General features: G+C 52.0%; 5 protein-coding genes across 5 annotated transcripts; 2 read left to right on the top strand and 3 right to left on the bottom strand.

Annotated features, from left to right (window-relative positions):
- Positions 1-614: 614 nt before the first annotated feature.
- On the bottom strand, positions 615-4,232 carry J4E82_009636 (uncharacterized protein; the record flags this gene model as incomplete). The annotated part of the gene is made up of 4 exons (XM_051735859.1): positions 615-1,279; positions 1,391-1,621; positions 2,476-3,642; positions 3,695-4,232. 4 exons carry the CDS (start codon positions 4,230-4,232, stop codon positions 615-617), a joined length of 2,601 nt encoding a protein of 866 aa, XP_051584382.1.
- A 704-nt stretch (positions 4,233-4,936) lies between these two features.
- On the bottom strand, positions 4,937-6,966 carry J4E82_009635 (uncharacterized protein; the record flags this gene model as incomplete). Its single annotated transcript, XM_051735858.1, has 8 exons — positions 4,937-4,963; positions 5,013-5,277; positions 5,347-5,401; positions 5,456-5,482; positions 5,532-6,115; positions 6,166-6,255; positions 6,305-6,751; positions 6,800-6,966. The coding sequence occupies 8 exons, from the start codon at positions 6,964-6,966 to the stop codon at positions 4,937-4,939; spliced, it is 1,662 nt and encodes a 553-aa protein (XP_051584381.1).
- Positions 6,967-7,681: 715 nt separating this feature from the next.
- Positions 7,682-10,427, top strand: J4E82_009634 (uncharacterized protein; the record flags this gene model as incomplete). The annotated part of the gene is made up of 5 exons (XM_051735857.1): positions 7,682-7,691; positions 7,746-8,058; positions 8,111-9,086; positions 9,138-10,277; positions 10,329-10,427. The coding sequence occupies 5 exons, from the start codon at positions 7,682-7,684 to the stop codon at positions 10,425-10,427; spliced, it is 2,538 nt and encodes an 845-aa protein (XP_051584380.1).
- A 963-nt stretch (positions 10,428-11,390) lies between these two features.
- Positions 11,391-13,152, top strand: J4E82_009633 (uncharacterized protein; the record flags this gene model as incomplete). The annotated part of the gene is made up of 3 exons (XM_051735856.1): positions 11,391-11,443; positions 11,500-11,769; positions 11,820-13,152. 3 exons carry the CDS (start codon positions 11,391-11,393, stop codon positions 13,150-13,152), a joined length of 1,656 nt encoding a protein of 551 aa, XP_051584379.1.
- Positions 13,153-13,286: 134 nt separating this feature from the next.
- On the bottom strand, positions 13,287-14,244 carry J4E82_009632 (uncharacterized protein; the record flags this gene model as incomplete). Its single annotated transcript, XM_051735855.1, has 2 exons — positions 13,287-13,813; positions 13,878-14,244. The coding sequence occupies 2 exons, from the start codon at positions 14,242-14,244 to the stop codon at positions 13,287-13,289; spliced, it is 894 nt and encodes a 297-aa protein (XP_051584378.1).
- Positions 14,245-14,479: the final 235 nt, after the last annotated feature.

Below are 14,479 nucleotides of genomic sequence, written 5' to 3'. Positions count from 1 at the left end.
AGCGGCGGCACTGTATAGAGAAGATTGAGGTGCGATCGTGAGCTATTACAGCTGGTATGAGCCGCACTCGCTGCTAACGAGATTGCTATCAGTGACGTCCTTGCGACTGATTAGATTGCTGATTGACATGCAGTTGTCTTGTTGGCTTGATATTTAATAAGAGGCTAATGTGTCACTTGTACTTGGGTTAGAGGTTCCATACAAAGTCTGAATAGAAGCGTTACTCTTACACGACCTTTTTTTCGATGGTGTTTGTTCTTCGTATTCTTGGTTGTTTTGCGCAAGTGACTTCTTTGGGAGCATTCAAGGATGTAAAGCACGGTTCCTGGCTTGGTTTCATCTGCTTTACGTCTTGATGATCCTGTGCGAGGATCTCTCTTTCACGTACCTGAGTAATACACATCGAATTGCTAAGTATTCTAGTACTGCCATTCATGGTTCTGGATGAAGCGCGCAACGCAGGGACGTGAGCACACACAACATCTTGTGCGGCTACTAATTCCAGCCTTATTGATCTATTAGGACAACAAGCCAAAGCACGCTTACCTCTGATTCCGCGCAATGTTCACTGCTACCCCCATGCTCCTAACGCTCATCACATGCCCAACCTCTTGTTACCGCGCCTGATTTACCATCTGACCTTCTACAAGGCCCAGCACACCCAGCATCCAATCTCCGATTTCTTGACTCTCCTCCGGCTTCACTGGATAAAGATGGCCCTGCTCCCAGTGCCTTACCACACTCTTCCCCTCACCAATCTCATACCACCCGTCGATCAATCCTTGCCCCGCCCATTTCCACTCATCCTGTAAGCCCTGAACATGAAATGCCGGTAATTCAATCTTCTTCGCTAACAGCTCCTTCCGCTCTTCCTCGCTCATCCCGGACGCTTCAAGCGCTGCTGTAACAGAGGGCGGAATTAGCGGCGGTGGGTATGAACCACAGACACTGAGTCCAAGAGCAAAATTTAGATGATCAAGCTCTGTTACATCGGCTCCTTTGTCTGCGAGTGCGCGACGCATCTGATAGCCTTTGAGCAGGCCGGCGACGACTTTGGTGCCTTGAGAAAAACCAATCAGACCAACTACCTTGCCGCCGCTGGAGTTGATACGCTTGACGGTAGTACGAACGAGATCCTCAACTTCAGGTGACATGGCGTTTGTAGAGTTTCCGGCTTTCATATCGGAGATGGTGACGGTGGATTGCATCCAGCGTTTGAAAGGGCCGCAGCCTTCGAAGAAAGGGAGGACACCTGGACCAGGTTGGGAAGGAAATGGCGCTGGAAGGTTTGGTCAGATTGTTCAATCATCCGAGGAATTAGATGTCCAAGGGCCAAATGTAGTGATGTGGTGTTGATGGAAAGAGGTCGTTGGTGGTTCGGTGTACTTACCTTCTAGACTTTCGACCTCGAAATGTCCTTTAATCACCCTCATCAATCTTGCTAACTGGACTGTATGCACCGTCGCGTTGCTTCCTGAGCCATGGAAAGCAAGTAATGTAGGCTTCATATCGCGCTCCAAGCCTGAAGCTCGTGGTGCTATGCCGGGAGTCATGTATGTGCTATTTGTTGTTGGGGCCGCCATTGCAAGAAGATACAATTCCAGATAGGATCGGAGACCGACTGGCGAGGAGTCGTCCTGAAGTTTCCTTGAGTATCGCGGATGTACCCTGAATCGCTCGCTGCAGGAAATGGAAACCCTAAAGGGTTGGTGCTGATTTTCCAGATGGTGGGTGGGGAAGAGTGTTTGCTTCTTTTCGTCTGTCGACTACTTTTTACACCGCCAGATAGCCTGTATCCTCTTTTGACCAATGTTGGATAGGCAACTAAAGTCGCACAAGGTGTTGGCTGTTTTCTCACAAGGATCGAGAGGCTTGTGTATTGTAACCGTGGAGGGATGTCCGCTTATCGGGCCGCAAAGGTCGTCATTCGCCAAGAACGTCTGCATTACTCGCTTCATAAAGAATGATCTATTCTGGCATCGCTACGGTCGACTAGTCAAGACATATGGGAAAAAGAAAGGGAGATTGGTAGACCACGAGAAATTATCCAAACAAGATGTCAAATCAAGATCGAGAATGCCGCTCAAGTGGGGCCGGTTGGTGGGAGATGCATCTCTGGATTACGCATGCATCCACTTGACAAGCGCTTCTTAAGCTAAGAGCGCCCCTTCTAAGCATTCCGTTCATTTTCTGCCCTTCATTGTCATTACTACTCAATATCCACATTGGTTGCTGTGCAACCTATATCGATTCATTGCCCACATTTGCGCCACACCTTGCCTACTCGCTAAACGTACGTCACACAGAAGATCAAAGAAGAGGAAGAAAAGGCATCAACGCCTGGTGACCATATTCAAACTCAGAAACTCGTTGTCCCGGCCCTCGGTAGCGTACTCGAAGAATCGCTCGAGCCCTTGCTTCTTATTCCGCTCTTCCCAGAGCTTATACTCGTCCTGGAGCTTGCTCTAGTCCTACCCTTCTCTCCTTCCTTGATCGCCCTCAAGATTTTGATGCCTTCGTCGGTCTTTCCTAGACGAGAGACAAGCGCCGTGTTCTCGTGTTGCAAGTCTCCAATCTGCTCCTTAAGCAACTTGTTCTCCTGCTCCAATATATCCATGCGCTGCTTGTACTCGTCTCGCTCCCGCTGAGCTTTGGCAAGCTGGTTCTTATCCGCTTCTTTCTGTTGGCGAAGGAGTAGTTTCCGTGTCTCCTTTTCGCGGCGCTCCTCGAGTTTGCGCATTTCCTTTTCAAACTTTTCCTGTTGTTTCTTCTTCTCTCTCTCGTGCTTCTCGTTTGCCTTTTGCATCTCCTTATCCGTCTTCTGGGTCTCAGCTTGCAAACCCGATTCATGTTTCTCACGAGCCTCTTCGAGTTTTGCCTTCAACTGTTCCTTCTTCTCTTCAATTTTTTGCAGCCCTTTATGATGATGGGTGTCCTCATTCAATGGCAGAGACTGTTGTGACGAGGTCGATGGTGTCGGGATCTCTCTGTCGATGGGAAGGCCATCGCGAGCAGTGGTGAATTGCTCAGCGGACGCAAATGATTCTGCAGAAGATGAGGTGCTCGAAGAGCTGTCAGATCTTGTGCGTCGTAGGCTGTACTGGCTACCGGCTTCCCCAGTTCTATCTACTATACTGGTTCCTACGCCGGCACCCATGCCATTGGCCTCGGTGGGAGAGAAAGTCCGCTCGGTATCGTGCGCTTTGGGTGTTTCTGCGGAGCGGTCTGTGCCTGCCGTTACTTCGGCTTCCACGTCGTCGTCCTTTGCGCATGCCCAGTCAAGAAACTTGACGGCGTCCTGCACTATACTACTAGGGACATTCCGTTCGACCATGAATCGGGGTATGCCACCACCGGGATCACTGCGCGTTACCATTATCCACTCGACTGGGTTAGTCTCGGCGTCACCGTCGCCCATGGGTATCTCTCTAATCATCTCAATCGATTCGTAGAAGCCTCTTACCATGTTGGTTCGCGGCGGCGCATCCGGATGTGAGCAGGGTATGGAGACAACCATGAAATGTCGCGGTATCGAGCTGGCGACTTTGGAGGCATCGGTAAGACATGTGTCCGAGGTAATGAGGAGGGTGATGAACTCTCGCGGCGAGGTCGGGCCGGGGAACTGGGCGGACAGCTGGTATACTGTCGTCTTGTTAGTTATCTCGGGCGGGTGAGCATGCGTGGTATCACGTACCTTGTAGCTGTCCCAGGCCATCTACAGTCATGTCCTCCAGTCTCTGGTCTCCTCCAATGCCTCTTATATTGCCCTCGCCCGGGCCGCCCTGGACTTGGAGACTCTCGGGAAACTCGCTCTTCATTGCGCGCTTCCACTTGTCGAAGCCGAGCCCTTCATGCACGCTCGACCGCGAAAACCAGGCTCCGTGCCGATCCTTTCCGGCCATCTTGAAGACGCTCATGCCTGTAGCGGCTTCATTGTTACCCAGCTTCACCGGCTTTCCCCACGACTTTTGTAGCTCCTCGTGCTCTGGCGCGGGCGGTGGCCGTCGGACTTGCGAAATGGTGAGGTCTTTGGAGCTCGTCGCAGGCTGTTGCTCGGTTCGGGTTCGTTGCGACGACTCGTATGGCGTACCATTGGGCGGTGGAGGCACGGAATTGGCGATGATTTCCGCTTTGGCAAGTATGTCGGGTAGGAATGCTTCGAGGTTGTCGGTAGGGACATCGCTGAACTCTTTCGGCCGGAGGCACGCGAGCGCTTCGTGGAGCTCCGCCATGGTTACGATAGAGTAAAGGCCGGGCTTTGACAATGTCTGTAGAGGATGCGACCAAGGAGCCAAAGCCACAGAATACCTAGACTGTTTGTGGCTGCTGTCAAGCTATATGCGCGCCGCTGTGAATGTTCCGACGTAGCCGTGGTGCCAGCTAGTAAGGTCCGGTGACGGGCGATGAAATCATTACCTGCGATTTATTTGATCTCATTTGCATTTCAGATGGAGCTTGAAAAAAGACTAAGAATGAACAGACGTGAACTAGGCGAGCAGTATGCCGAGATGCAAAGCTTCCAGGACATACGGTACCTGTCTGCATGCTCGCTCTCGCAGGTACTGTTGATGCGACGTCATCCCTGCATTCCGCTCGCTCCTTCGCGACGCGTGAGACCGGACGCGGGGTCGCCCGCCTCCACCGACGTATCCCTGGCCACCCTGCATACGAATACGCCCGTAGCCACTACGTCACACTAGGACACGTCCGGAGAGGCTTGCGAAATTGCGACTTTCACTCCTCCAGTCTCTTGGACCCATGTATTACACATGGAACACGCTATACATGTCTAACACAAGTCTAACATGCCATTCTAAGCGTACTGGACAACGTAGTAGAGAGGGGTATTCTGCAAGTCTAGACAGTGCGCCAATTCAATCCAATCCAATCCAATCTAGTCTAATCCGCGCCATGCAGGCGCTGAATCCCCGTCGACTTATACAAGGACATACAAAGCACACATCTGTCCATTTGTTAGTGCTTGTTGGATACATATCCAGTTGGCAGCTTACCATGCTGAGTCCCAAGATCATGCTGCACCAGAAAAGGACATTGTTCAACAGAGTGCGGCCCCTAACCCACTTGCTTCGTTGCAGCATCACAATCGGCATCTGAAGCATCATCGCAATGAATCCGTAGCCTCTGAACTTTCTTGTGATGCAACCCATGACTAGTTCGTGTGCCAGAGCCGAAATGAGAAAGGTGATTGTCGTAGCAAGAGGACGCGACATGTGGTTCTTAGAGGCCGAGTAGACATGTCTTCGGAAGAAATGGTGACTGCATGTTGGTGTGTCAAGTCAGTATACGCTTCAGATGACATGCAATTTGTACAGGAGCATAGCTTACACAGGCTTGTTCCACTCGCGCGAGAATTCGAGCCAGTCACAACTATTCCACCAGTCTGCATGATATGTTAGACTGCGGAACTCCCGCTATATGCTCCGCGTGTACTCACCTGCGTAGAACTGGCGGTCGGCGAAACCTGCATTGACTGTTAACAGCAGCTACTAGGCTTGATGGTAGAAACTCACGAGTTATCTCCGCAAAGGCACCCAGGATGTATTCAAATATGACGAGGAAGACTAGCAGGAAGGTAATCATAAAAGGGAAAAGGAGGCGACCGATAGTCTCGCTGAGAATCAAGGTGAAATCTGTAGCGCCATTTGAGTTTTGGAGTCGCACAGCTGATACGTCGAGCACCGGCAATATAAACTCCTCTGCAGTGATGATCATCAGGAAGATGCATCCGAATACGGCCAGAGTTTTGTAGAAGACCTCCAACCAGCGAATACTGGCGTTTCTAGGATACTCAAGCTCATAGCACAAGGTCGGACAAAAGACAAAGTCGACAAAGTTGTAGAGGGTGAGGTTGTTGGGGTATGAGACGTTACCAAGAGGCGAAGCAAGCTCCAACGCGAGGTCTTCTCTCAGTTGGCTCAAATACTCTGCGTTTGCCTTTTTAGGATCGGGCTCTTCTTGGGAGGGAGACTGTGGGATCTCGTGCAGATGAGTACTGGAACTCGGATAGCGAACCGCGGCTACTTTGCTAGCCTTGTCAGGTGTATCGAGATCGTTCAAGCGGCGTAGGGTTTCGCTAAGATGACCGTTGTAGAATCTTGTCTGCGTTAGTTGTGCACTCGATTTTGCAGACAATTGTATCCATACGCATAGGAGTGCATTTTCATGAAGATTGCAAGTAGATGCAGAGTGAAGAAGACCTGGGCAGTCCAGCTCCAGTCGCGAATGAAAGGGTATCTTTGTATTGGTCAGTCTACAGTACAGTCCAGAGCCAGGGCGAGCATACGTAGTCCAGAAAGCTAGCCATATTGTCTGGAATATGCTCTGTACAACCAGACCGGACGCGTTCCAACGCAGGGGCCCTTCCTTGAGGAATTGTCTCTGCAGGGGCAGCGACAAAGCGGTGCTGAACACCATGGCACCGTCAACCAGACCAAGCTCGACAACCTTCTCCTTGAAAAGCGCCCACTGTCTGATCTGGAAGGGATATCCCGTCTCAGTCAGGTTTCGTAGCATCGATGTAAGGACCATGATGGCGAGTCCGATCCAGAACAGAACGAAGAAGCCGCGGAAATCATGATAGTCGCTGTTTGGGTCGAAGTGGGAGACGCGATCTACGTAGTCGATGGTAGGGAACATGCGCTGCTTGCGCTGAGCGCGTATCTGTCGCCGCGCCGAAGAGGAAGCCTGGACGGAAGGCGGGGCATCTGGGGGTATGGGTGTACTTCTTCCACTGGAAAAGGTCAGCTATGTACCACCTCCACAGCACTGGTTCTGATACCTAGAGACGCCGGACCCAGGTTCCCGGAGCGTGCCATTCTTGTTAAACGCTTCATCGCTAAGTTGAGGCTTGAGCAAATCGATCCTCGTGGGTTTGCGCGGTCGCGGCGAGTGGAACTCTGTGTTCCCGTTGTGAGCAGTCGCGTCATAAGACGTAGACTCGGCCATTATGAAGAGAGGTGTGTGCGCATGTCGCGGATGTGTAGTGGGAAGGAGGATTCAGTCAGATGTGGTCAGGCCAGTCTATGATCAGCAAACTAACAGGGTCACAGGCTGTTCGTCTTATGGGGCAGTGAGTGGCAGACAAGACTCTGGACAAGCGCTTGCCACGAAACAGGTAATGGAACAGTAACAGGCTTGCATTTGATACGTGTAGACGTGCGAGGACTATGCAAGTGCATGCTGTCTGCTGATGCAGTGACCTAGCGGTTAGGGGAGTTGGCATCGACGGTAGAAGGGTCGGTTACATCAGCGGTCGCGCGAGTCAGGGCAAACATGTTGGAAGCAACCCCAAGAGTCGCAACGTCTCGTGGCAAGTGAAGTGGCTGGGGGCTGGATAGCGGAATACACGGTGACGAGGACAGCCAGAGGTCATTGTTAACTTGCATCTCGCCGAGTATGCAGTGGTGCAAAACACGTTTGCTTGTGCCTGTTTGTCGTCGGTGGCAGGTGCGTCCGACATCTGGAACAAATGACGGCCCGGCCAGCTGTAGGCCATGCCCAAACGTTGCCGACTACCAACTCGCAGCAGCAACAATTCGCAGAGCTACCCGTGACTGATTCGTATTTCCGACTGACGGCCGAATCCACCTCTTGTCCTCCCACAACACCCCTCTATCGAATCCATTAACGCTGTCCGGGTGGGGTCCAAGAGGCCACCACAATGGCTTCCTGTACGCCAAGCACCGCGACCCCAGCAGCTGTGGACATGTGCTAAGGATATACAGTGAAGCAGTTCATCCGAAATGTGCGCGCTGCAAAGACAATTGCCGACGAGCGTGCCGTCGTGCAAAAAGAGAGTGCGGCGATCCGCGCGAGCTTTAGGGAGGAAAGCCACGACTCCAACGTGAGGAGGAACAATGTCGCCAAGCTACTGTATCTCTTCACGCTGGGTGAGAGGACACACTTTGGCCAGATTGAATGTCTGAAGCTGCTGGCCTCTCCGCGCTTCGCCGACAAGCGCTTGGGATACCTGGGGACCATGTTGCTGCTGGACGAGAACCAGGAAGTCTTGACGCTGGTGACCAACTCGCTCAAGAAGTAGGCCCTGACCAGAAGCACTTGTGCAAGTCGGATGCTAACTGGTGCGCAGCGACCTGAACCACCCCAACCAATACATCGTCGGTCTCGCCCTCTGCACTCTCGGCAACATCGCCTCCGTCGAAATGGCTCGAGACTTATTCCCCGAAGTCGAAACGATAATATCGAGTGCAAACCCGTACATACGCCGCAAAGCCGCAATCTGCGCCATGAGGATATGTCGTAAAGTGCCCGACTTGCAGGAGCATTTCCTGGAAAAGGCCAAGTTGCTACTACAGGATCGAAACCACGGCGTCTTGCTGTGTGGCGTCACCCTAGTGGAAAACCTCTGTGAGGCTGACGAAGCCGAGGATGACGAGAACGGCGTCAGGGACATCTTCAGACCCACGGTCCCCAGCCTGGTCAAGATACTCAAGGGGCTCTCCTCGTCTGGCTACGCGCCCGAGCACGATGTGACGGGCATTACAGATCCATTCCTGCAGTGCAAGCTACTCCAGCTGCTACGAGTCCTAGCCCGCGGTGACGCACACGTCAGCGAACAAATCAACGACATCCTGGCCCAGGTCGCAACCAACACGGATTCGTCCAAGAACGTTGGCAACTCCATCTTATACGAGGCAGTACTCACCATCCTCGATATCGAGGCGGATTCCGGACTTCGCGTACTCGGTGTGAATATTCTGGGAAAGTTCTTGTCCAACCGCGACAACAACATCAGATATGTTGCCCTCAACACTCTCATCAAAGTTGTCGCAGTCGAACCCAACGCTGTACAAAGACATCGCAACACTATCTTGGATTGTTTGCGTGATCCCGATATCAGTATCAGACGGCGAGCGCTCGACCTCAGCTTCACTCTGATCAACGAGAGCAATGTGCGAGTGTTGATAAGAGAGCTGCTCGCTTTCTTGGAAGTTGCCGACAATGAGTTCAAGCCTGTCATGACCTCTCAGATCGGAATCGCGGCGGACCGCTTCGCACCGAACAAGAGATGGCACGTCGATACCATGCTGCGTGTTCTGAAACTCGTAAGTCTGTAGTTTTCACCTGATGTGGATCTGACTAACCTTGTGCATCAGGCTGGAAACTACGTCAAAGAGCAGATCTTGTCATCCTTTGTGCGACTAATCGCCACTACACCGGACCTCCAAACCTACTCCGTACAGAAGTTATATGCCGCTCTCAAAGAAGACATCACACAAGAAGGTCTTACCCTGGCTGGTTCCTGGGTTATCGGAGAGTACGGCGATGCGCTACTAAGAGGTGGTCAATACGAAGAGGAGGAACTTGTAAAGGAAGTCAAGGAGAGCGACATCGTCGATCTTTTTGAGACCATATTGGGTAGCAGTTATGCTGGTCTCATCGTCCAACAGTACATTGTTACAGCTTCTATGAAACTGACAACACGTTTGAGCGACCCTGCTCAAATTGAACGACTACGGCGGTTATTACAACGGTATTCCGCAAACCTCGATGTTGAGATCCAACAGCGTGCGGCTGAGTACGGAAACCTGTTTGGTCATGACCAGATCAGGAGGGGTGTTCTGGAGAAGATGCCACCCCCTGAAATTCGTGAAGAGTCACGAGTTTTGGGAGAAGCAACCAAGAAACGGCAGTCGAAGATCGCCAAGAAGAAGCCTGCGCAAGCGGCAACCGAAGACTTGCTACTGGATCTGATGGGCGACGCAGGCCCGTCGAACAGCATGAATGGAGCAGCCAACGGAACTCAACAGAGTCAAGATTTGCTTGCAGATATCATGGGCGGATCTTCGTCACCGCCTCAGACCTCATCTCCAGCACCACAATCAAACGTAGCGAACATCATGGACCTCTTCAACTCTGGACCTAGCACCTCTCCAGCCCCAGCACAGCCGCGCGCGCCACCACAAGGAAATTCAATGGACCTTCTCGGTGGTCTCGGTGGCATGTCGTCGCCACCACCACAAGCTTCAACGCCTGCAGTGGCTTCTGGTCCACCTGCGCATCCAGCATACAACAAGAATGATTTACAGATCACGTTCCAGCTTAAGCGTGACGCCAACGCTGTGCAACTCCTCGCACGCTTCCGCAATACTGGAAGCTTCGGTCAGCTATCAGGTGTGAATCTACAGGCTGCCGTTCCGAAAAGCCAAAAGCTGCAGTTGCAACCTATCAGCAGTAGCGAGTTGGAGGGAGGCCAAGATGCGACCCAGCAAATGAGGGTCACAGCTGTTAATGGGGTAAGCAGTCATCACATGCTTTTGTTAGAGATCTTATGCTAACAGACCTAGCCACCACCAGCAAGACTAAAGCTCCGACTCAAGATCAGTTACTCGGCAGGTGGTGGTGCTCCGGTAACAGAGCAGGTCGATTGGGCCGAGCCGACATGATTGCACAGCACATATTGGTAGTAGCGTCTTCAAGTAGCGAGCAGCATAGAGCAAATGACATACCCAGGCGATCATGACATGCACACAACAGATAAAACAAGCGTACAGCCTACCCGCGTGCTAAATTGCGCAAACACGTCCAATACTCAATATGGAGCGATTTGTCCTGTACTAGCGACACGCTCTATCAACGCCTAATCTGTTCATGAAGAAGCACTTTAGGTCACAATGACAGAGGTGGAAATAAGATGCGGGATTGGCGCCACGATACATCCGCATTTCCCGTAGATCACCCCGCCATTTCCAGGAACATGGACTTCCTGAGTGGCTCCGCACCCGTTCTCGCACAACCATATCTCGGCGTGCTCTATAAGCATCTCGTCGTGGGATCGCCTGTTCACTTGGAGCTTTCTTCTGCCGACAAGCCATAGGTTACGCAGACATCGCGATGACAGTAGCAGTTAATGATGCATGTTCAGGGATTTGCATAAAGTCAGGCAGACACTCATGGATCGGCATCATAGCACGCACAAGGGCCTGCATACTACAAACCTTACCAGCCACTCGCTTTTCTCCCCGCAGCGGTCACCCTGTCTCATCATGCGCTATCTACACACATCCAAGGAGCTCGGCTGGCACTAGCACGAGGGGATCGCAGGTACCCAGCCTCTTGTTATCCGCTGCCAGAGTCTGTGTATGTTCGCGCAGAGCTACTACCTTCCCCTTTCAGATGTTACATGGATCTTTTAATGGTGCCCCGATGTACCCAGGGTTATGGGCCTGCATGCGAGACTTGCAGTAGACAGTGAGCGTGATGCACTTGCCAATAGACAAGTCTTGGTAAGTACCTACTATGACCAGCCGCCCGTTCTCTCAAACTCCCCTCTCTTGCGACATCATCGACTTTGCTCTGTGCTCGCCTCATCCATTTGTGTTGGGTTCGGAGAGGACCTATATCCTTGCATGTTCCTGTCTTCCGTCAAGCTGAACATCGACCGGCCCGAAAAGTACTCCAGGTCTGCTCAACACATTCGTATAAATCATCTTTGGAACCGCAAACATCCGTGAATAGTAAACGTTTGGTCATTATGCATCTCACATCTTTCGCGCTTGGAAGTGGCATCTTGTCGCTGGTGTCGGCTCTACCGTCGAATACCCCAGTAGATCTGCCGAAGAGACAGGACGAAGCCCCTCCACCGACATATGCTTCATCTCCGTCGTCATCCGATGAGCGGGCACAGGCTGTGGTGGGAGCTTTCAGGACAAGCTGGGACGGGTACCGCAAGTATGCGTTTCCGATGGACGAGCTAAGACCCTTGAGCAACAACGGTAGTAACTCAAGGTATGTAACAAAATTCGGGTTAAGACGAGATGGTGCTAAAATTGTCTCAGAAACGGGTGGGGAGCCTCCGCCGTAGACGCTCTCAGCACAGCGCTCATCATGGGCCAAAAAGATATTGTAAATGAGATCATAGAGTACATCCCTGCCATCAACTGGGCATTCACTGAGGACTCTGTCTCCCTGTTCGAAACCACGATCCGCTACCTTGGTGGTATGCTCTCTGGATACGATTTGCTGTCTGGTCCTTTGGCACACTTGGCAGATGATCCAGCGAACGTGGAAGCTCTACTCACGCAGTCTATCAACTTGGCCAATAACCTCTCTTATGCGTTCGAAACACCATCAGGAGTGCCCTGGAACGTTCTTACGTTTAACAACCGAAGTAACGATGGATCAGAAAATGGACTCGCGACTGTTGGTACACTGATCTTAGAATGGGTCCGTCTAGCTGATCTCTCTGGGAACCGAACGTTTGCAGACCTGGTTGAAAAGGCAGAGCAATACCTCCTCTACCCATCTCCAGACTTCGCCGAACCGTTCCCTGGGCTCCTTGGCTCCACAATCAACGTCACCACCGGGCAATTCACAGATGCACAAGGAGGATGGATAGGCGGCTCTGACTCGTTCTACGAATATCTGATCAAGATGTTCATTTATGACCCACGCTACGTCTTCCTCAAGGACCGTTGGGTCAAAGCAGCAGACAGTTCCATCGCATATCTGGCCTCCAACCCAGCACCCCGTCCAGACTTGACCTTCCTCGCAGCCTACGAGAACACGACTCTCGATCTGACGTCCCAACACCTCGCCTGTTTCGACGGCGGAAACTTCATCCTAGGCGGCCAAGTTCTAGACAGACAAGATTACATCGATTTTGGTCTCAAACTTGTTAACGGTTGCCATGAAACTTACATCTCCACCGCCACGCGCATCGGACCTGAGATCTTCTCCTGGAACACTTCCGCCGTACCTGCAAACCAGACTGGTTTCTTCAACAGGACTGGTTTCTTCATCGAAGATGCTGGGTACCAACTCCGCCCTGAAGTCATAGAGTCTTACTACTACGCCTACCGCGCGACTTCGGACCCAAAGTATCAGGAGTGGGCATGGGATGCGTTTGTGGCAATCAACGCGACGACGAGGGTTGGCAGTGGTTACAGCTCGATCAAAGATATAAATGTCGTTGGAGGCGGGGGTTACACAGATTTTCAGGAGAGCTTCTGGTTTGCAGAGGTGTTGAAGTATAGTTTTGCTATTCAGGCGGGGGACGCAGAGTGGCAGGTTAGTAGGGATGGGGTAAATGAATGGGTCTACAATACTGAGGCGCATCCGGTCAGGGTCTACGGGGGTGGGAATACGACGAGGGGGCTTGTTGGACAGTAGACGTAAGGATCCTTCCAAAGACATGTGGGATGTGAAGACGTAGAGAGATTTGCGTGTTTGCTCCAGAATAGTCTTTTTGACGATTGATCGCCGGGTATATGATGCAGATGTACGTAGTGTGCTGTGTCATGAAGCTACTCAAAGAAACCGCCGTCACTCTCCTCTGCTTCTTCTTGGGCTTGGACACCAAGTGCCCTCCTCTCGCGACGATTCTTGGCTGCAGCCAGCTTCTCTTCCACTTTCTTCTCCTTGAATTTGACAGCTCGCTGTGGTTGCAACTGCTCTTTTGTCTTCTTCTCTTTCTTCGGTACAAGAGCAGGCATGTCCTCTTTGCGATTTCTGAGCGCATCCAAAGTGCCTTCTGCCATAGCCACCTCAACTGATTTCCACATATCCAGATCGCCTTTTGGTCCATCGACGTCCCGATTCGCCTTGTCATCGACATCTTCCTCATTTGCGTCATCTGAGTCCGAGGCCTTGCTCTTCTTGGACTTTGGGTACAAGGATGCGTAGGGCTTCAGGAGCGGGTAGTAGATGGAGTAGTTGACGTCGACTTCGGCATTGTGCACCTTTTCTGCTAGATGCTGCTTCTTTGTTTGGTCTTCCTCTGTCTCGTACTCCTTCTTCAGCTTCTTCAGTATCCTCGTGCCCTTTTGGCGGTCTGAGGCGCGTTAGCAATCGCTCGGGGCTGAATTTTCTTGCGCCTTGAGTGAATCGTGACGTACCAAAGAAGCGTATGTGATGATACTTCCCAATAATCTTCTTCCGGTACTCGGCTTCCCTGGTAGATTCGAGCTTCTCCTGTAACTCATGCTGACAAGCCTCGAGCTCCCTCTCCCTCTCTATCCTATTGCTCGCCGACATCTTGTGGTCGCCTACATTGTCGACGTGCGCGAGTAGTCGCCTCAAGTCTCGTATACGGCTCTTGAGCGCGTGCGTGCTGGTACTCTTGTCGATATCGCTCGAAACGTGCGGTCGCTTCTTCGGTTTGGAGTGGCTCTGTCCGGGCTTGAAGGCGCGATGCTTCTTGAAAGGTTTGGGTGTGGACGAGGACGGCTCGGTCGCGTCGGCATGCTTGCGCTTTTGCGACATATTTGCTGGCTGGGACTGTATGGATTGTGATTTGTTGGTCGGCTGCGGAAATCTTTGGGATCGAAGGAAGGGAAGTTTTAGTGGGGCGGCAGAATTAAGGTTGTTAGACCGCCTCATGCACGCCAAGCAAGATCACGCGTTGGGCGTTCATCCACACTCTCTGACCCTGCATGATAGCGCAGCGTAGCCGAGTGTACTACAACATGCGCACCGCATCGTTTGCTCCGAGTCCCTC

The sequence above is a fragment of the Alternaria postmessia genome (genome assembly GCF_024291825.1).
Source record: "Alternaria postmessia strain BMP 2775 chromosome Unknown scaffold_96, whole genome shotgun sequence".
Lineage (NCBI taxonomy): Eukaryota > Fungi > Ascomycota > Dothideomycetes > Pleosporales > Pleosporaceae > Alternaria > Alternaria postmessia.
This window is presented reverse-complemented; position numbering and strand designations above follow the sequence as displayed.